The sequence below is a fragment of the Anas acuta genome, chromosome 5 (genome assembly GCF_963932015.1).
Source record: "Anas acuta chromosome 5, bAnaAcu1.1, whole genome shotgun sequence".
Classification (NCBI taxonomy): domain Eukaryota; kingdom Metazoa; phylum Chordata; class Aves; order Anseriformes; family Anatidae; genus Anas; species Anas acuta.
In genome coordinates this window covers 16,445,223-16,466,670 of record NC_088983.1, presented here as the reverse complement: position 1 = coordinate 16,466,670, position 21,448 = coordinate 16,445,223, and the positions used below count along the sequence as shown (strand labels likewise).

Sequence of the window (21,448 nt, the reverse complement as noted above, 5' to 3'; positions counted from 1 at the left end):
TTTGAGGCAAGCTTCCTCTGTGCTGGCCTGCTGCACACTGGGTGGAAAGGCCCAAATAATTCTGCTTGGTCACTGAGAAGAAAGTTCACACCATTAAAAAAATATATACAGGGAAGGGAAGAAGAGAACCAGGGTGTCTCAACTCTTGAGTCACGATATGGGGAAGGCTGCAAATTGTCGGTATTGCCTCACTCTCTTCACTGGCTGCTGCTGCAGATCTTTCAAAAAGAAAGATCTTCAGGGCTGAATTTTGCTATGATGAAAAGTCTCCAGAGTCCTCTGGCAGGGCATGGATAGGAAGGAAGTCACCCAGCAAACACAAATGAAAACAGGTACCCTGCACCTCTGAGCTCTGCAGAGTCAAGAAATGCCTGTGGGCACTGTTACGCTAGTGCTGGAGATGCTGCACACCTGACTGGAACAGCCCTTCCTTGGCCTGGCACCCGCTCTGGTTTTCTGCACCTTGGGCAGAGAGAACTGGAGAGCCCGGGGCCTGCCCTGGCAGCAGCGTGCCCACGCACACAGGGAGCACGTCCGGATCTGACGCTTCCAGCTGCCAAATATAAGCACAGAGCCAGAGGGTCACACGTCCTGGTGACAGGCAGCTGCTCAGGCTCAGCGAGATCCCCAAGGGATCCCCAGCCGCTGCAACACAGCAGTGGACCCCATGTGGACCAGTGGAGCCTCTTCTCTCTGTTACCTGAGGTCACAACACAAAATCCATGCACTATGTGCCTAGGCCTGCAGTTCAATATCTCAGCTGGTAACCACAGCTAAATATAGCCCAGGCGGTTTCCTACAGAACAGCAGACACAATAGGCCTTCTGGGCATTTATCTTCAAAATCTTTTTGAGGCGTGGCTGGTGCTAAATGAAGCAGATAACAAATAACACCCTCCTACGGGTACACCTTGCTGTGTGGCAGGCAGCTAACCACCACAGAGCCACTCATTCGCTCCCTCCCTCCCATCTGCAGTGGGATGGGGGTGAGAATCAGAAAAAAGCTAAAATTTGTGGGCAGAGACAAAGACAGTTTAATAGGACAGAAAATGAAGGGAAAAAAATATTAATGACAAAAGAATATACAAAGCAAATGATGCAATGTGCAACTGGGGTGCAGCAGCACCCCGGTTTTATTGCTCAGCATGTCCTCACGTGGCATGGGGCATCCGTTTGGCCAGTTTGGGCCAGCTATCCTGGCTGGGTCCTCTCCCAGCTCCTTGTGCACCCCCAGCCTGCTCACTGGCAGAGCAGTGTGAGAAGCTGAAAAGTCCTTGGCTTAATGTAAGCACTGCTCTGCAACACCTAAAACAGCGTTATTAAAACAGCAGTGTATTGTCAGCATTATTCCCATCCTAAGTCCAAAACACAGCACCATACCAGCTACTGGGAAGAAAATTAACTCTACCTCAGCCGAAACCAGGACACATCTGCTCTAAATTCTAACGTTACATAATCTCAAGATGACATCCATGGATTGGCAGGTTCAAATGAGCTTCAAACCTGATAGACACAAAAGACAGCAGAAAGGAAGCCAATCCCCTGGGAGCTGGACATGGCTTTGTTCAGGCCTGCCCCATGCTGTAGCTTGAGCTCCATGAAAGAGGCTTTGAATGCTCCTGAAAGGGCACCTCTTCCTCTCCCTCCCCAAAATGCCGTGGTGCATTGTAATGTAACAGGTCCCCAGGGGGTCTAACTTGGCTCCAATTTGGCTCTTCTGCAATCCTTGCAGGACAGGATGACCTGAGGAGGAGGAATGAGGGAAAGGCCCTTCCTGAGACTGCAGTGAGCCAGGAACAGCGTGATCCCACTGCTGACACAGCCCATCGGGGACTCTTTTGAGCAGGGCTGCATTTCAGCTGCTCATTTACAAGGTGCTGACTTCATTGATGAAGTCAGTCCTTGAAGCTGCTCATCCTCAAATCAAACTAGCCCCTGGAGCGAAATGCATCTGCCTGGCCTGAGTGTGCCTTTGAGCAGCAGGATATTCCATGTTGAGATGTAAATTTTCTTCGCTGTTTTATTTTACCCTTGTACTTCTCTTCTGATGTCAGCAGCCCTTAAAAGCACCTCATCTCTCAGTTCTGCTATCTTCTACAGATTTTAAGACCCCCAGCATTCTCTCTTCCACATGTCTTGTTCCTGCTGCTATCCTCTGGACTTTCTCCAACTGGTCTTTAACACCCTACTCCATGGTGATAAAGCCAGTAGATACCTTCACTACCCATGTGTTCACCACCCCAAAAACAAAAAAAAATTCTGTGTGAGACCCAATGTAGAACTGTCCACAAGAACCTATCCTGTGCTTTCAGGTATCTTGAAAGGGCTCTATTAAGTTGATGTCTCTTCAAGGTCCAATTATTGTGCAGACTGAAATGCAGGACTTCGGTTGAATATCAAAAACTATTGCCTTAGGGTAGAAGTACAGCAGAGCATGAGCATTACAAGGAGACATTACTCCTCTTTAAATAGTTAAGTTTGCCACTAGCTGCCCCCCAGTCTGGGCTTTTCACCATTTCAAGAAAAGGTGAAGTTCAGTCTGTGCAAAGTACCAAATCCAGAACAATACTCGCAAATAAAACATTACCCCATCAACAGACTGCAAAAAATGAATGCAAAATTCAGGATTGCAGGGGGATGTCTTACATTGCTGACTTCAATACCCAGTGTCTGAAATATACACCCATTCATAAAACAGATTTGGCTCCATCTGACACCTAATTTAGGTTGTTTCACTGCTCTTGACAGAAGAGTTTTCATAGATTTGCAGACTGCATCAACACTATATGGTAGAACCAAGCAGCAAAGTGACCTTAGAACAGCAGGGCCGGAAGAAAAAGGAAGCCAGTCACTGTAGAGACAGGCAAGACACAACAGGGCAGCACTGGGACTGAGGACTTGGATTGGTGGATCAGGGCAGGGTTTCTAGTGTAAAGATACCTCAGCCACATTGAAAATTCAATCTTCAGGGACAGCTTAAACTATGAGAGAGTCTGCCTGTATCTCTGGAAACAAACAAGACTATTCAGGTAACAATACAAGATTCTCAAAGAGAAAAAACTCATGTAAAACATCATTAGATGAGATAATCTTTTTTTGTGATAGACAAGAATCCAACACAAGTGACAGAGCATTATTGTTTCCTATTATACACACTTATAACTCCTTCTAACAATTCCAGTGGTCAAGGAGTTTGTTTATCTGTTTCCAAGACATATATTGCACTAACAAAGAGGAGGACAAATTTATCCATTTTCACAAGGTGTATTCTATTGTTTTACTCCAGGATTCACCTATATGCAAGGATATTTAAACCTTTATAGCAGCTTCTGTGAACCTGCAATTTTATCATCTTCCTCAGATTCCTGGTACTGCTTTTGTTCACAAAAAGTGTTTTCATGGGGAATCAATTTGCACAGGAATAAATTTTCTAGGGAACAGTTTGCTGCTTTCACCCCCTCAACACTTCTATTGGCTCAAAGTCTGGAGAAAAATAATCTCAGAGGCTCTCTTAAAATATAATGTATTATTCCTCTCTTCATCTTCAGAATGAGAGACAGGGCAAGAAAGGTCAGGTCCCTGCACACAGTCCATGCTCCAGTTCCTGGGCAACTCCAGGGAAGAGCATGGAAGTCAAGTTACAGCCAGTCACTAAACATTGACTGTATCTCCTAAAAGCTATTATTTCAGTAGCCCGTTCCACATCTATGTTAGGGTTGTGCCCTTGCTAGATTAAACAGTGTCTGATCTCAGGATAATTTTGCCTGCTGCTCTCCCTTTCCCCACCTGGGGAGCACTGATGTGAGACACCAGCAGCAAAACTTCACACTTAGCACACACTGCATGGCTTCGGCAAAGCATAAGTGGAAGGGCCTTTCTCACCTGGGAATGCATTTATATCAATGACTGCATGCTGCCCGGTCTGATTGTTAATGATGATATCAATTCCAAAGAGGGAAACTCCCAGAGCTTGTCGCAGTGCCTTCGAGATTTCCCGGATGACGTCGTCGTTCGGCCGCTCAAACACTCCTTCGATTTTATCCAGCTATAGTGGAAAAAGACACATTACTAAGGGACTCTGAAACAGTCTTCTCAGTGGAAAGATCAGATTTCATTTTTCAGGTGTACATCCACCAAATCTAATTGCAGAGAACTGGTGGCATGAAACAGAAAGAAACAAAGAGAAACTTATTTCGTAATCCGGAATCCTACGTGTACCAGAAGTTCACCATCTCTAGAGCACCTAGCTCGTTATTTCGTATCAGTGCAGTTCCTTGAACGACATGTCAGCGTAGGAATCAATGGAGAATCACTATTTTAAGTACTGCATCTTAATTTTAAAAAACAAAACCAGCTGACCAGTTTAACCCTGTGCTGCAAACGCTCTGGATATCAATCTGTTATTTCAACGTAGATTAAGGCCTATGTTGAAGGACTGGTAAGACAGACTCCTTCTACTAGTTTCATTTGAACCATACAGAACAACCCAGCTGGTATCTTCAAGGCAGCAGCTAATTCAGAGAGCAGCTAATTCAGCTAATCTTTCATGTGAGTTTTCATCTCTAAGTTATTCTACAGACATCTATTATTAAGAATACCTCAGGTTACTTATGACTGGAAGATGTCATTTTTTCATGTTTTAAACAAGACTTTAGGCAGCAAAAGTGTATGTATGCCTACAGAAGCATGTAGGGAATATGTATGTGTATGACAAGAGCGTATATTCTCCCTAAGTTTAAAAGTAGATTAACCTACAGAAGGATTTACGACTAGCACAATTACAGCTTTAAAATTTAACATGCCCATCAGTCATTTACACAACTTAAATTTAATCATTACTGCTACCAAAAGTACTCCCAAATAGAGCTTGTGAAACAGAAAAGAATCTGGAAACTCAGAGATTTAAAGGACCCAGTCCTGCAAAGCGACTTTCACAGCAGTTGAGTACCTTAGGCCTTGTTTGGATTCATACATACAAAACTCATTACAAGGACTGGTAATGCAAGCATTAAGGCATAGCACCTGCTTGCACTGTGGGACTCAGAAGACCCCCAGAAATGGTCCTCTGGTTGCAGCTCAGCAAAGCTTGCACTGCAGCCATTTACTGTCTGTCCCTCTGTGGTTGTGCCCAATGCAATTTCTCTGCTTGAATTTTCACCATTTGTCTTTCCTCACAGAACTGAGTCCTAAAAGGCTGATTTATGCTTATGAAGCTCTCTGGACAGGAAAAGGGCAGACGTTTATATTCAGAAGCTTCCTCTTCCCTTTGTCTAGATTAGATTTGGGGAGTTTAAGCCTGGTGAGCAGCAGACAGGCCTGTATCAGTGCTTCCTCACCAGAGCTCGGTAAGGAATACCAGAGGGACACACAGTCATGCTGGTTCGTTGTACCAAACAGACCTCAGCCTGCAACACAGAAGCAGACAACTTGTGAAGGAGAGTTGCTAGCTACTGATGCTTTGATAAGAAAGGACTAGATAGTTTTTCAGCCGTGACAGAACAAAAGAGATCAAGTGTACTTACTGCTGTTAAGACAGATGATGATTCTGGCTTTGAGACATTGTGGCTGTTGAAAAATATCGATTCTCTGTCTGGAATTAAAAGAAGGTTGTAAATAACTTTATAGTGGATTTTAGTATCCCAAGGATTAGTGAAAGGAACAGTAGATGGCACTGCAGCCCAGGGAACCCGGACTTGATCAATACTGGGCAGTCCCCTGCACCATCCACCTGCAGGCCTGCTCATACAACTTGGCTGTGAGCACAGGCAGCAAACCACGGCCCTGGCCAACCATGGTTTCCAGACCTCAGCTCACAGATAAATAGAACTATAAGGAGTTAACACAAACCAGTTTTGATTCCTCTACCAAAGTCAATTCATAATGAAGTTAAATTTCTACTAATTTGATACATTCAACATGGCTTGGGAAGGCATGCAATAGAAAAGAAAAGCTGCTGTCACAGCAGGCAGCAAACTGATAGCATCCCGTTTACAGTGAGGGTACTTTTGCTGTGGAGGAAGGCAGGAAATTTTATTGTCTGGACCTGACCTCCTTTTGGAAGCACCTTAGGAATGCAGGAGACACCCTGAGGTGACCATGGTACACTAATGTACCATGGTGGTACCATGAGGAGAATTGCACCAACACCTTCCTTTCCACTCCGTCTGCCCTGGAGGTTTATAACACCACCACCATGTACTCTTCTTGCCTCTCCTCCTGTCTAGAAAGGCCCTATGCTTTCAGACAGTCAGCTCCTGGGAGTGCCTCACAGCCACCAGATCTGCCTCATTGTTGGACCTGCTTCATCAGGTGCCTGTAGTGCAGCCCCTTTGGGACTCCCAGCGGTATGGGTAAGCCAGACACTTTCCTAATCTGCCCACAAAACTTCTTTTTGTGTGGGCTTCCAGACAACTTTAAAGTCTGACACTAACTGATGAGACATTAGCAAAGCCATTTTTAGAAAGAAGCCTTAACATGTTCTCTTCCTGCAGAAGTACAGACCAACTGTCATGGTACTTGATGTGAGCACAGCTCCAGGCCTACTTCATTTGGTTAGGACACTCAGCATGCCTAAAACACCACACAGCTACAGACAAGGCCTTTTACCAGGATCCTACTGAACCCCACGTAAACTAAGTATGTGCTCGTGTGTGGAACACAATAGTGAGCACATGCTGACACATTAAGATCAGCAGAAACACAAAGAAAAGTGACAAGACACTGGCACTTGTTCATTTCCTTCCTTTCCTGTTTGTTTGCTACCTTCCCCTCCCTCCACCACCTGCTGGATTTGTACAGGACTCCATCCCCTGGGAGCTCCAGGGGGCACCAAGCACCTTCACAGCCTGCGTATGCTCAGGGACTGCTGTGAAGAGATACATGTATATAGGAGGGTCACTGTCCTTACTGACAAGTCCCTTCCTCCTGCCCTCCAACGCAGCTGGTATCCACACACCAGAGGAAGCTTCCCATTAGGGTTTACAGCACTGGGCCTCACATGTACAGAGAGGCTCAGTTAGGGGAAAGCACAAGTGATCTTTAATTTAAACACACATAAATAATCAAGGTAAAAATAGGGAGAGGAAGTTCTGAAGCGATAGAATCCAGGAAATTCTCTCCAAAGCACATTTATAAACAAACTCCGGAACAAATGACATATGAACTTACTGTGAAATTAGAGAATTTCTCTGTCTCCCCCCTTCCACATGACATAAAACACTGTTTCTAACAGGTAAGACTCAGGTTACTGTTACATAAATATTTACTATATGAATGTCATTCATATAAATTCCAGAGCCCGTGAGTTATCTCCCTTCCTAGTGAAATACTACAGCAGAGGTAATATGGTATGTAACAACCAGATGCATTTATTTCAGCAGCTTTTTCAAAGGTTTTTTTTGGAGATGTTCATTGCCAAGGCTGTAAGAACCAACATTTCATTTCAGATTGGCCTGACGTACCTGAGATTCCAGCAGAGAAGTTTTTCAAAGATGGTCTCTTCACCACTGTGTAGGATTCCCCGACCACAAACACTTTATACAGCACAGCGTTGTGATTGATGAAGCTCTGAATGACACAAGGGGGGCGGACAGCCTTCAGGCCCTCCTGGTTGAAGATGATCGCCATCTGAAAACACACACACACACAGTTGTGCACAAGCCTTTGAATAAATTCACACATTCCACCAAGCAGTGAGGGGGAACATCTACCGCTGGATATATATTGACCAAGGGTGAATCCCTTCTCAGCAGCTCGTACTATTTCATTACATTTCATGTCACTGACAGGTAACTCTCAAGGCACAACTGGCCCTGTAGCTTTCACTTTCAATGACATTTTTTTCTCAGCTCTCTGAGATTTCATTTACCCACTTCTAGTCAGGACGCTACTGCACTTGCAGGTTTTTAGAAGAACAGAAATGGTAAAACATTTGATGTGTACTGCCAACAAAGCCTGCATCAGACTCAAGCTTGTATCACCAGAACAACAGAAGTGCAAATGAGCAGGTCTGTGTACTAACAGTACAAACAAGTTCTTCTCTGCAGCTGTATCCTGTAGATTGGTGCAGTCCACTTGCAGTGTCCTAAGCCACAGGATTTCAACCACATCGTCAGAGAACTTTTTCCACCACCTAGCAGTTCTTACTAGTAGCAAATGCTGTGCCAATGATATTCTTGGCTTGGTTTCACCTCATTATTCCAAATGTATAGTCACCATGAAGGGACTGGAAAAAATATGCCAAAAAGGAAGTCGTTTATAGGGCCGTAATGATGAACAGCAGCTGCCTCAAACAACCGAAGTGATGCTGGTAGGTGCAGAGGAGTACAAGCCAGCATATCTTCAGCACGTTACACTGCTCTTTGCATAGATCCTTCCACCAGCATGCTTACATGCACGTTAAATTATCATTAACATGGTGCCCTGTCTTGAGGTTTGTTGTTGGGGTCCAAACGCAGCCATGGCTCCGATGCAAGGACCGGCAGCACAAGCTGATTAAGTCACTTTATACCTGTGTGCCCCTCAACAGCAGCAAGGATAAACTTAGGTTTGTTCTCAATCCTCCAAACCCTAAAATAGCTATGCTCTAGTTATCTGCACATGGACCTCTCTTCATCATTCCAGTGACACTGGGCCTCGTTATCCACAGAGGCAGAAGGGAGTTTTGACAGTCAGGTCAGTGTGAGTAAGGACTATCCAAGGTGAGAGAATCTGACGTAGCATTTATCTTCCTTTCTTTTGAGCAAAACTGCCTCCCAAAGGTAGAGATGCTTGGTTAGAGCACCTTCCCCCACTGAGGAGCTGTCAAGACAACAGTCAACCTTCCATTTTTTGTGCCTGCACCAACCTCATTAAGTGCAGGATGCCCAACACTTGCCAGAAATACTCCTAAGCTCTGAAAATGAGTTTTTCATCTGTGTCAGTATTTTCTCACTGGCCTCCTTGAGCCTAGTATTTTATTTGGGATGTGAGACAGTCCAGAGAGGCTAAGAGAACTCCTTTCCCACAGTGACTCCATGTCAAGATACAGAATAAAACTGGAGCTTCCTGCCTCAGCACGGTACAGGTGAGTTATCTTTCCACATGTTTCCTGTCAGTTTTCGTGCCTTCTGAGATCAGCTGCATCTTAGTGAAGTCAGAGTCACTGGAAGGATTTTACAAAGAAACTCTTCCACTTAGTGCTCCCTCACTCATACTTTGTAACATGTAAGATCAGCTGCTCATTTGCTGTACAGCATACTGTCAGACTGAGTTCTTGCTAGCACCTTTGCTCCTGTAATAAAAATAGTAAATATAACAGGTTTGTTGTTCAAAAATATAGCCATGGTAAGTGATGTAGTGACTACACATTTATAGTTAAAAGTCTAAGCACATTTTTATCTCTACCTGACTATTTATTATTCTGTTTTCCTCCTTATCTGGCAGACCACTTATGATCACATAATTGTCTGCAAGCATGCACAATGACTCAGTAGATTAGCATTTTCTGAGTTCAAGTCAGTGTGTGCATTCAATGAGTACGTGCAGCTGATATTCTCACTCTGTCTCTGTTATACCTTGTGCTACCTGGCTGACACACAGACTGAATGTGTGAGTGGTAATAACCTGTGCAAGAAACCCACTCTAACCAGCAGAATTGTCCCACAAGATGATTCACAGCCATAACACCGTAACTCATTTGTTTCTCACTGGTAGCTGTGCTTTTCCTCCTTGTGCACAGACTGCTCATTTTATAATATCTACAATGTCACACTGGTATGAACTATATTGGTCCTAACCTTCAAGTACTCCCTGCAAATATTGGTTAATTAATTCCTGCAAGCCACTGCTTTGAAAGACAAGCAGGTACTTATCACCGCTTTTTTGTGGGTGTGGAAACCCCAGATATTTATCTGCTCAGTACAGAACCAACCCAGTGGAAAACCATGTGAAACCTTTCTTCTGCAGAGCTCTGTGCTGACAGCCCGATGGGCTAGCACACAACCCATCCAATCCCCATGGTGCAGTGTTGTGCTGGTTCACTGTGATGTCTCATGACTTTTAGCATGCATGAATACAGCTCCAAGAATCTGCTTGCAGGGTGCACTTGCTCTTTGTCATCTAGCACAGACCTGCTGTCTCTGGCAGTAACATGGGAACAACACTTTATATCATAATTTCCAAATGGCATTCCTCATTATAGATGCAGAGTTCTTTTGAAGGCAAAACAAAACATTTGGCACCAAGAAATATTACTGACAATGTCCTTAAGGAATTCAGTCTGAAAAAACAGAGTGATTCTCTGCCTTTTCATTCTTCCCTGCATTTAGAAGAAGAGCCATTCTGGACACGTCTCTTCAGGTTATGGATCCCAGTGATTTTTCACAGCAGGTTTACCAAAGGGCAGTTCTATTCTGACCTACCAGCAAACGGGCAGGAGAACCTTTAGGAATCATCTTGGTTCAATTCTAACAGAAATAGTGTTGGCAAAGCAGGGCTTAAGTGCTGTGCTGGCTGATGTGACTTGGAGCGCAGAGGCCACGTGGAACTGCGGGACACCACCAGCAGCCCAGCTACCAGCACCTTGGCTTAGCTCGCTTGTGCCTTCACAGTGAGATGTGACATCTGCCAGCCAAAGCTGGCACCAAGCCCAAACTGAAGCCTACACCTCCAGCTGTCCCTGGTAGCCAGTCCTGGATCTTTCTGAACAGGCATCTTAGGAAGAAAAGCAAGTCTCTGGCCAGGCTGGGTTCTAGCATCAGTGTCAGCTTTGCAGTGGGAATCTCTCTACAGAAAATTAAGCAATTTACTAGAAGTAAAGGGAGAAGCCATTATTAAAACAGGCAACAATTTCTTGCTCCCAGACCCATGGTCCATCTTTTAGACACTCTATTTAAGCAGACTATTTTTTCTATGCTCCCCTTGTCATTACTGTCCATAAGACAGCATTTATACAACAGGTCCTCTCTGATCATAAATACATTTATGGATCACACCTGAGAACACAGCAACTCCAAAAGTGATGACTACTACTACTAAATATGTAAAGTACCATGCAAGACTTCAGGCTTTTTTTCAGGGGACTCTCATAAACTCTAGTTATACGTTCCTGTGATAAAAGTGCAGCCTGCAACTATATTTTAGCCTAATTTTTGCTCAGAAAATGGAATTCTGGCAGAAGGCTGCGGTATGTCTGCACTGTATAAAGGAACAGCAAGGAAATATTCACCAGGAAAATGGAAGTCCCTGAAAGCTTGACACATTTCAGGGTGCAGACGCAGAGACAGAAAAACATCACAGAAAACTACACAGAAAAATCAGCAGAGAACCCAGGGTTTTAAATTCATTAAGGATCCACTCCCAAGTGCTCTCAGCAAAAATTTATAGCAGCTGCTCCAGCAAACTAACAGGGCTGTCTGTCGTGCTTGTAAAATGATCCACGGTTAAGGCCTGAATGAAAAATCTAGCTGCATTTTTAAAAGTAAGTGCTGGTCATTCAAAATTTCAGCTGTAGGCATTCTGTTAATCTAGACTGACATTTCACTTCAGGGCCTTCAGTTTTCAGAGATGCTGCAGCAGCATACTGCACATTTCAGGAGCAGCTGGGAAACCTGGAACGATCACCACGCTGCTAACAAAGGAAGCCAGGCATTCTTAGAGCCAGCAGGGAGGGCAGGATTCTCAACACCGAGCTGTGGTACGCAGGAAGGCAGGAAGCACAAATGGAAAAGAATTAAATCAGGACTCGGCTCGGCTAAATTTAGGGGAAGCTAAGCTCACGGAGAATGCACTCCTTCCAGGAATACAGAATGATTTTAACTGCAGTTGCCTTACGGGAATAAGGGAAAGCAGATAATTCTAGCAGCTCTGTCCTTCCCACAGCTCCAGCCACGTTATTACGACTGAACGTGCCTGGAAACAGCCACTATTTGCTGTTCCCTTCCCCACAAGGAGAGGAACCAGCCTGCCTTCACTCACACCTGTGCTTCATCTGCAGCACAAAACCATTTCTTATCAGTACCACATACACGTTGGAGGGAAACATCGCAGGGTGAAAACGTGCACCCCTTAGTGTAACCTCCCACCAAAAGCAAGGCTGATGAAGGAGATGCCTTGCAGACAGCTTGATTGGAGACTAAAAGCTGCTAGAAGGAAAAAAACTAGACCATGGAAACTTGAAACTGCTAGAAAGAACTTTTATGTCAAGAGGTTAAAGTCAGATTTAGCTACATTTCAGATAAATTTGAAAAAAAATAATGGTGTTATTAAATCCAAGGGAGGGGCGGGGGAAGGAGAATGGTTTGGGCATAGCCTTCATTCTGCCTGCTACAGGATCAGAGAGCACCAGACAAATCACCCTGAGGGAAGGGGAAGCAGGGGGAAAACACTGCAATGTTTTTTTTAACTCACCTCATGAGAGTTGGTTCCATGGGCCACTCTGGTTTTACAAACTGGATAAAGATAAAAGAAAAAAAAACGCACCACTGAGACAGGACACACAAAACCTTTACAAATCCATTCCCTCCCACTCCTACAAACACTGAGTTCACCAGCCCAAGGCACTGACTGTACCAGATAACACTGACAGCCTCTGCCTCAACAGCATCCTCAGCCACTGCAAAGCTTGGCTTGCTCCAAGCCCTCCTCTCTCAACTCCTCTTGCAACCGACGTGCAAACAGAGGTCATTTGTGGGACTGGACAGATTTGCAAAGCATCAGCTCAGTAGTTAGTACCACTGCTGGTACTGCCACCCTGCCCACTCAGAGGGCTTCCTCACAAGTCTGGGGTTCTGCCTGAGGCTGGAGCTATTTACATGTAGCACAAAAACCCACTGTCTTGGAAACAAGGGAGCTGGGAGACAGTGGAAACCAACTGCTTTTCCTGCTTCCTTGTTCCTGGGGAAGGATAGGAAAACAAACGGTCTGAACCCAACTAAGATACAACATGTTTTTCACAGGCAACTATAAAGGGGGACAAAGAAGTAGAAAGAGTCCTGCAGTTCTGCTTTCTCCTGCATATTTAGTATCTGCTCTGCATATTCTGGTTCTCATCTCCTTACTAAAACTGGTAAGGGGGGAAGAGAGGGAAGAAAATCTACGGTCTTGCTGTTATGAAACCAGGAAAAAGCTGAAGGTCCCAGGAGCTGCAGGATGAGTAGGGCTGATGGTATTTATATGTTAAACAGAGGAGATAAAACTTGCATGTGGTAAAGGGGTGGATAAGACAAGACTTCTTTGGGGATTGCTGGAAGAATAAAACTGCCAGGCAAGAGGACAGGCAGCTATGAAAGGCAGATGACCTGCACTGGAGTCCAAAATAAGTCATAACTGGAAATTTTGGAAAGTGGTACATGATGTCTCACAGACACATGCTCTGGAAAGCAGGAGAGTTTAGGGGAAAAAAAAAAAAGAAAGAAAACCAACAAGAAGCAGGAAAAAGCACTCCCACATCACTCTTGTTATTTTATAATTTTATCATGACTTAGAGGGATTGATCCAGGCCTTCTGAGTACGTAGGCTATGCTGTTTGATACAACACTGAGAAGACAGTGCACGTAGGGTGAGGAGGGGGTGTCAAAGCCATTCAGGGAGCTCTAAAGTACTGCTTTGCAATCTAGCTTGAAGAGATCTGTCTGTCTCTTTTTGGAGAGCAATGGCAGCAAGGGCAAAACATGCTTTTTCCACACAACTTTACCTCTGAACCTTACAAATGAGGCAAACACCAAGGGAACAAACACCGACTAACCAATTCAGCTCACTTTATACTGCAAAGAATCAGATAAAGGAATGAATTTAAGCACAAGTTCTACAACAAAACCTGCTAAAAAGCACAAACAGATCACAGCAGCTGTTTGAGACTGTGGGCCTTTGGTGCCTGATAACTACGTTTTACATTCTTTCTTCTACCTTCTAATATTGTATTTGCAGCCTGGACCAGGGAAAGGAAGGAGTGGTGAAAAAAGGGGCAGCCAGCAAGGGAATGATTGTCACAAGAAAAACAATGAGCACAGCTGGCAGGAGAAACTTCTTGCACAAGTTCAGGGCAAGAGGCTAACTTTGTTAGAACTACTAGCAAATCCCAGGAACACATGTTTACTGTAGAGAGGTGTTTAAAGTAACGAACATCAATAAAAAGCTAAGTAAAAGCTGATAGGGAGGGATTTTGTTCCACATTCCAAGCAGACTGCTTCACAGCCATTTGCTTCAGGAAGGTTTTAACCTGTACACTTTGGCAGTGAACCACACACTTCTACAATGTTGGCCACAATGTTCCTGAGGGAGCATGTGCAATATTAAGAGCCTACCAGAAGCACCAATGAAAAACCCATTTACATACTGAAAGGGAATGCCAGTCCATTCTTCTCTATAAGCTGCATGGTATCTTCTCCACAGGCACTTGTCAGCTCCATGAAGGGTGGTGAACAGATCCTCTCATCTGAAAGACAAAAAGAGTCCACATGAAGATCAGGGGTTTACCTTCTCAGTCACATCATTACAAGCTATCTCCAGACGAACTGCTTCTTGAGAGTCTTGGCTACACTTTTACAGTCAATATTAAAGCATCAGAAAGATTATCAGTCAGTTATGAATTCTCAATTCTGAAAACATTTCAGAAGATGAAATGTCAATTTTCAGACACACTAAAATGGAAATACAAAGTCCACATCTTCTCAGGTAGGCAGGCATCACCCACTTAGCTGCACAAGACGTAACCAAGAAAGTAAAAAGCAACTGGGATCTTAGTTCTTAATATTATACCTACAAGTTGCATTTCCAAAGGCATTTTACAAAAACCTGTATGGTCAGTAAGTATAGCTGGAGCAGGCAGCCTCCCAAAGCAATCCTTACTGTAGGGCCACTCAGGTGCCAGATTCCAGACTGGGTTTCTTTCAGCAAAGGTGCCAGACAGACTTTACAACCCACTGTCCATTGAGACATCCCTGTCATGAAAGCAGTACCCATGTGGTCTGATAAAGCCAGAGTCAAAGCACCTCTTTCCACTGAAACAGGCAAAACTGTTCATTGGTCTTTGATTAAGGAGAAAAAAAAAAAAAAAGCAACAACAAAGGAACCATGGTAAAATTGAATAGAGCAGTTCTGGTCCAGGGTGTTTCTGCTGATGTGTTTCTTGTTCAAATGAGGTTGTGGGATGGCTGCATTCAAAACTCAGCCCTATTAGTGATTCAGTAGGTTGAAATGCTCTAGGACTCACGTCCTGTTTGCTGTGGGAGAACTTTGATTCCTCTACACATGCAGCAGGAATGTGTGGAAAGCACTGTAGGACTCAAAGTGCTCAGCCATAAATCTCCACCTCTCAAGAGGGTTGGATTGTGATTTCAAGTGCAAAGAGAACTTTGGCTTCAGCCACAGCTCTGGGACAGGTTAGTGAGCCCAAAGACAAAAGCTTTGCACACACTGACAAATTTAAATCAAGGACATTGCCCAAGCAGGAGCAACCATTGAAGTTAACTTGTCAGTGAGCACAGTCTTAAAAATACTGTGTCCACAGGGTTTTAGCTATGGCCAGGTTGACTTTGGAGTCACAAATTAGTTATAACTGAAGTTAACTACACAGCATAGAGCCACAATTCAGAAAGGGTCTGCCAAAACTCACTTGTAAGTCTTATTTCAAGGGACGCAGTGTGACACCTTGCTTCAAGAAGCAACTGGAGACAAGCAAAAATGATGGGAACAACTACGCCTAGCAAACTCAAGTCATGGGTTTGTATCAACCAGCAACTTGTCTTGAAAGTAAGCAAAACAGGACTTAGTGCCATCCATATCTACCCCAGTGAGCACAGAGAATCCAAACAGGTGGAGGCCATGCTGTGTAGATAGTACAGAAAGTGAAAAGCACATGTAAACTGAAAGCCCAGCAAAACTAACTATATACTCTCAGAGTGCTGCGCATCCGGAAACCACTTTATAAGCACTGTTTAAATTAATGTTAGTCACTTCATTTTAAGAATATGCTTATGCATTTTCTCGCATACAGAAGGGGAAATTGCAACACTGAAAACAACAGAGAGGAAAACCTCTGTATTTTGGTATACATAGCTCAGTGCCTGCCTCAGTGTTCTGAGAACATACAAGAACTCAGGACACTAGCAATGCTGTTGCCGCAAGAAGTTTTCTGTGAAAAGAGAAGTCTGTTTTCATACATCCTAAACAGAGCAGAAAGATTGATACTTTGAGGTCAACCTCTAAAAAGCTAAACAAAACATCCCAGACTTCAAAGTTTTCACTTCACTGGTATGAAAACAGAAAGCAGCATCCAAAAGTGACAGGTACTGTAATATTTACAAGCCTTTGCCAGAGCTAAAGTTCCTTAGCTGGATGAATTTAAGGAATCAGATTTAGTTTACAGATACTTGGGAACAACTTTGCCTTGGCAGCTCTCCTACCCATATGCTTAGGGCTCACAAATAACTTTGCCTTCAGAGTGGAAATGCAGAGGGATGTACGGTTCCATCTCACTTCCCAAGCAAACAGCAATCGGAGACAGGGAGGTTTCAGCACTCCTGCCAATTACAGGACACTTGCATGGAGAGATGAAGGAAGGAGCAAACAGTAATCTCTTTGACTTTGTACTTAGAAAAGACCACCTGGATCAACAAAAATGAGTGGAGAAGACTCTTAGCATCTCAAAGTGCTCCTGCTGACTTTGCACAGCAATGGCATTTTCTCCACCAAGAAGGCAATTCTAGCCCACTAAAGCCTCTAAACCAGACTGTTAATTCATGGCCAGACCCGAGGACAAACAAACCCTCACTCAACCCAAGGTTTCAGAACAGCCTCCAGCTAGGAAGTGCTGCTCTGAGTTTAATTGCACACACCGCAATTCTGAAGGTAGCAGTCAGTTTAAAAAAAGCCCTCCAGCTGTCAGTAGTGATCCCTTCTTCCTTCTCCAGGTGGCAAACACACTCTGAAGCTCTCTAATCACCAGGATCCCACTAGCAGTGACTGCAGTCTCAGCACACCTCCTCTGTCCGCCCTGGGGTCCAGGACAGGCCTAATTCCATCGTCACCGGCCCCGCCTGCGCGCGGCCTCGTGAACCGCAGACATCAGAAAGAAAAATCTCCTCGTATGTCAGAGGAGCGCTGTGATGAAAGAGCCTGTATATTTTTATAGGGCACATTTACAGAGTGGTATTTCTTTATTTTTCCAAGTGCCCGGTAGTCTGTCAGAGACCTGCCCCTGGAAACAGACAGAGCTGCAGGTGGGCCATGTCAAATGCAGGGCTGGCAATGAGGAAAGGCTACTCAGACCGGAGAGGGTTCAGCTCCTGCTTCAGACAACTACCAAACGTATCTGTAGCATTCTTCTTGTTAGAAACATCATTAAATGTAAGGTCAAAATGTTGTCACTGTGTCCCCACAGCCATCTTTGTCCCTATCTTTACTGCATGTCTTGGCACATACTTTGCAGTGTCTGCTTTCTGTATTTTCTTTACATTCTTCCTTTTCTTCAAGAGTATCTGATCTCACAGGGTGCTTCCTCTCTCCTTTCTGTTTTACTTTCTGCATTTCCTCTCACCCCCACCCCCATTTCTTCTCTATGCTGATCTTTTTTAACCATCATTTCTGTTCTGTTCTTCCCAGCCGGGCCTGCTCTGGCCTGAGCTTTGTCAGTGCAGCGCTCTGCTCCAACCGAGCAACCCGAGGGTGAAGGAGGATCACCCGACTGATGAAGGCTGTGTATGGCATGATTAGCACTGCTAAACAACAAGAGACAGGTGAAAGAGTATTCATAGCTAGGTGTTGGTGCCATGGAGGGGGTTATTATGGATGAGGCTTAATGATAGCAACAGGAGCAATGGGATGTGAAGATGTGGAAGATGCAGACTGAGAACTGGTTGCGGAAAAATAGGTTTTCTGGCAGTACAAATTGGGGGACATCTTAATGCTTGAGACTTGCCCAAAGAAGAGATGTTGAGCAGTGGTCCCCTACCCAGGCCCTATGCTGGTGGCCAGCAAACAGACTCCAAAACGATTACAAAGTACCCAAACCCCCAAAGGAGGAAGGAACAAGAAACCCAGCACTGAACACACTCCCATGCAGCAGGTAGGCAAAACAGATAAAGGAAAACTAACAGCAATAGACGTCTGTTCCCAGTTTAAGCAAATTTTAAGTGATAATAAACAGAAACCACCGGGACAGTGCTGTAAAAGTCTCTGGATGGTTTTCAGTAGGGGTGGTTAGTCCTTGCACTATAAAAAGTTGGGAACTGCAGAGGACAGCTGTGGATCACTGTGGAAAAAAATAAACCATAAGAACAAATGAACAGAAACATATTTTCCTATTCAGATTTCTGTGCTCTTAACAACTTTGGAGAGATAAACCAACAAATAATAAATTGCAGCTCCAATGCTCTGCATTCATAAATCAAAAAACTGCACTTCTTCAGAAAAGGATTTAAAAAAAACACAGTTCATGGTCACAGATTTTCTGTGAGGATAGCTCAGAACTTGTGGCTAGGAACAAAACCATGAGGATGCCATTGCCTATTAAACTTCAGATTTATAGTCTCAACATGTGTTCCTACACAGTAATTCACCATCCTTCACTATCTAACCTAGGGATCAGGGAGCAGAGCAAACACACCAAGGAACAGATATTTATGCTCAGCACCATCAGCTCCTTGCCATGAGACCATGACCACCAAGCATGTCCCATCTCAGAGTTCCCATCTGCATAGTAGGGAGAAGGCTTCACCTATCCTTGGTGAGGGGGTGCTCTGTGAAGCTAGATTAAGGAGACTTTCAGGGAAAAGACTTTCTGATGCTAGTGAGGTACACACCACCTAAACAAACTAACTGTTTGAAGCTTTGGTCTGAATATCAGCAACCAAAATCCTGAGAAAGTTACTGGAAAAACAAAAGGTGTTTACTCAGGATTGTTTTGTCTTCTGGCCAGGCTCTGTACTGCCTCTTTAGCAGCAGCAGCATCTTTGTTTAGCCCCAGAAGACACGAGGAGCACCAAATGAGGGGTACATCAATGAGGAAAAGAGACGGGTAAAAGGAGTTCCTGCAGTGAATTTCTGAAACAGGTGGAGGGAGAAAGCAGTTTGTTAAAAGAGCACAAGAGGAGGCCTGAAATGCCCTGAGAATGCAACAGACTCCCAAAGCACCTGGAGGTGTGATCCCCTAATTCTGTGGAAGCACAATAGAGCACAGCTCTGCCTGAGCTGCTCTCTGTGGCTGGAAAGGTTACCAGGATTATTTCTGAAGAAACAGGATGCACGGGCCCTTCACACAATGCTCCACGCAGAGAAGTGACAAAGCTCCTCCTGAATAGCGTTGGTCTCTGCTGTAAACACCCATTAAGATAAGTAGAAAACCAACCCTGTCAAAATCAGGACTGCCTCAGGTCAGTCACTATCAAACACTCACAGAGCAAATGTTAAGCCTTAAGCTAACTGAAAGATTTATAGCAGACCTTATCACACTCTAAACTTCCTACTTTAGTGGGAAAAGCCACTCTTTAATAGAATAGTTGGCTCGGTGATTTGAAGACGCTTAAGCCTCTTTAAAAATAAATGGAGATTTTCAGTAAACTGTGCTTCAATGTAGCTGCCACCAGTTTGCACTACTGCACTCTGCTCCTGTGGGGATAGAGAGGATGCATGGCCGGTACAACATCTTTTTCTCCTAATACAATAAGGGGAGGAAATCTGAACTTCCAGCTCACCCTGCCTCCCCTCCTAAATTCATTTTCAACAACAACAAAAACCATCAACCAAACACACAGACAAGCTGGCAGGTTCTTTTTTTAGCATGCAGCTGAACTTTATTTTGGAGGTATCTTAATTTAAATCACTACATGATTTTTTCCCCTTCAGAATCACTTTAATCTCTGTAAACTTTTCATAGCTTTGGACTTGTTACTTCTGCTATGGTCATGATGGTATGTCAAGGAGTTAGCCAAGCTAAGCCAACCCACCACTTGGAGAGACAGCAGCCTAGTCTTTATCATTTACAAGAATCCTTTCCCTGCCACTTTCTCTGGTACTTCATTTTCAATCAAAGCTTCATTAAATCCACAGCTTTATGTTATATTAGGCTTATTATTGTATTTCTGAACTGTATTAAATATATTCTCAAGTTGTTTTCCCTTCAGAAATTTCAGTGTCTGTGGAATACCAGCAGAACAGATCTAGCTCAAATGTATGTTGATTCTTACATATCACTGGAGAATCAAACCAGATCTGAATATCCACGGGTTTGCATCTGATTTTTAAGTCTGTAGGGGGAAAATTCCAATTCTTATGACAAAGCAGCTGTATTTGGGGTGCATTTAGCAGCGTATTACAAAGACACAAGAGGGCAGAGCAGACTTAGCTTTGTGGGCATGATGTTAATCTTGCCATACCTTTAAATACGAGGAATTGTGTACTGCATGTCTATGCTAAATGGTACATCTGCAGAAGCAAGAGTCTTGATGTCTAATAAACTGGTGATTTTGGAGCATCTGGTCAGTCAGTGAGGAAATCTCATAACTGAGTATAAATAAGAAACTATCCAAAAAAATCCCAGGAACCTGCCATTTACTTGCAGTTTAGGAGTGCTGAACACAATGTATTCAGCTTATGTTGGGGAGCAATGATAGAAGTTGAAGAAGAAATAAAGAAAGCCAAAAAAATCTAATGGAGGTTTCTGCCCCAGCTTCCCTTGCTGAACTCTTCTTCAGCAAACCATTTCACAAACCTATGGTCTGCACAGTGCCCTCCCCTACCTTTTAGAGCCAGATTTTCATCTTATACCCACTTTCCTCAGAAACCGGGTGCTCCTGTCTGATTCCCACGAAAGGAATTCGCCTTTCTTGGGCAGTTAGGAGGAAAGAAGCAGGCTTTGCAAACAGGCGTTCAGATTACTCACTGTGTTTGAGCCTCATGGGTACCTGGAAGCAGACCAGAGCAACTACAGACATGCCTTAAGTTAAAACAGGCCTGTGGTGAAACACGTTCATTGACACGGCTGATAACATGAGCTCACGGAAACGCAACACATTAAGAGGTGAAAGATTATCTCATTCAGAAGACAGATCAGAAGAGAGACCCGGAGATGTGTGTTGATCATCAAATTGCCTAATTTTTCAGTGAGTAAGAGCGGTTGCCACCACCTTGCAAACACAAAGAACAGGAAGCTTTGCAGTTTAATTTAAGCAGATAAAAACAACTCTTCCACCCTTCCCTCCCCCCCATTTTTAAAGTACATGACTTCAGGTGCTTGAAAATGGGGCATTTTGGCTATGTTTATACTTACTGTGCCCCCAAATTAAAGCGTGTTCTGTTTCCTGTAGTGTCAGAGGATCACCTGAGAGTGGGCTACCTACAGACCTCATCCCCCTCCACTGTTTTACAGGTTTCATGGAGCACCACAAGCAGAGGCTCTTTGGGAGGCACCCTGACATACCTGGCAACAGAGGTGGGGGAAATGGAGCAGCTTTCCAGCAGAAGAATATAAAACT

At 44.1% G+C, this 21,448-nt stretch overlaps 1 protein-coding gene across 2 annotated transcripts in view; it reads right to left on the bottom strand.

The window, feature by feature from the left end:
• The window catches only part of ITPK1 (inositol-tetrakisphosphate 1-kinase), a 146,455-nt gene that overhangs the window by 8,416 nt on the left and 116,591 nt on the right, over positions 1-21,448 (bottom strand). For both annotated transcript variants that reach the window (XM_068682902.1, XM_068682903.1), the window contains exons 6-10: positions 14,314-14,412; positions 12,387-12,427; positions 7,460-7,625; positions 5,522-5,589; positions 3,882-4,044 (exon numbers count right to left, since the gene is read on the bottom strand). In XM_068682902.1, the coding sequence (XP_068539003.1) occupies positions 3,882-4,044; positions 5,522-5,589; positions 7,460-7,625; positions 12,387-12,427; positions 14,314-14,412 (537 nt within the window). The remainder of the gene's footprint in view (positions 1-3,881; positions 4,045-5,521; positions 5,590-7,459; positions 7,626-12,386; positions 12,428-14,313; positions 14,413-21,448) is intronic.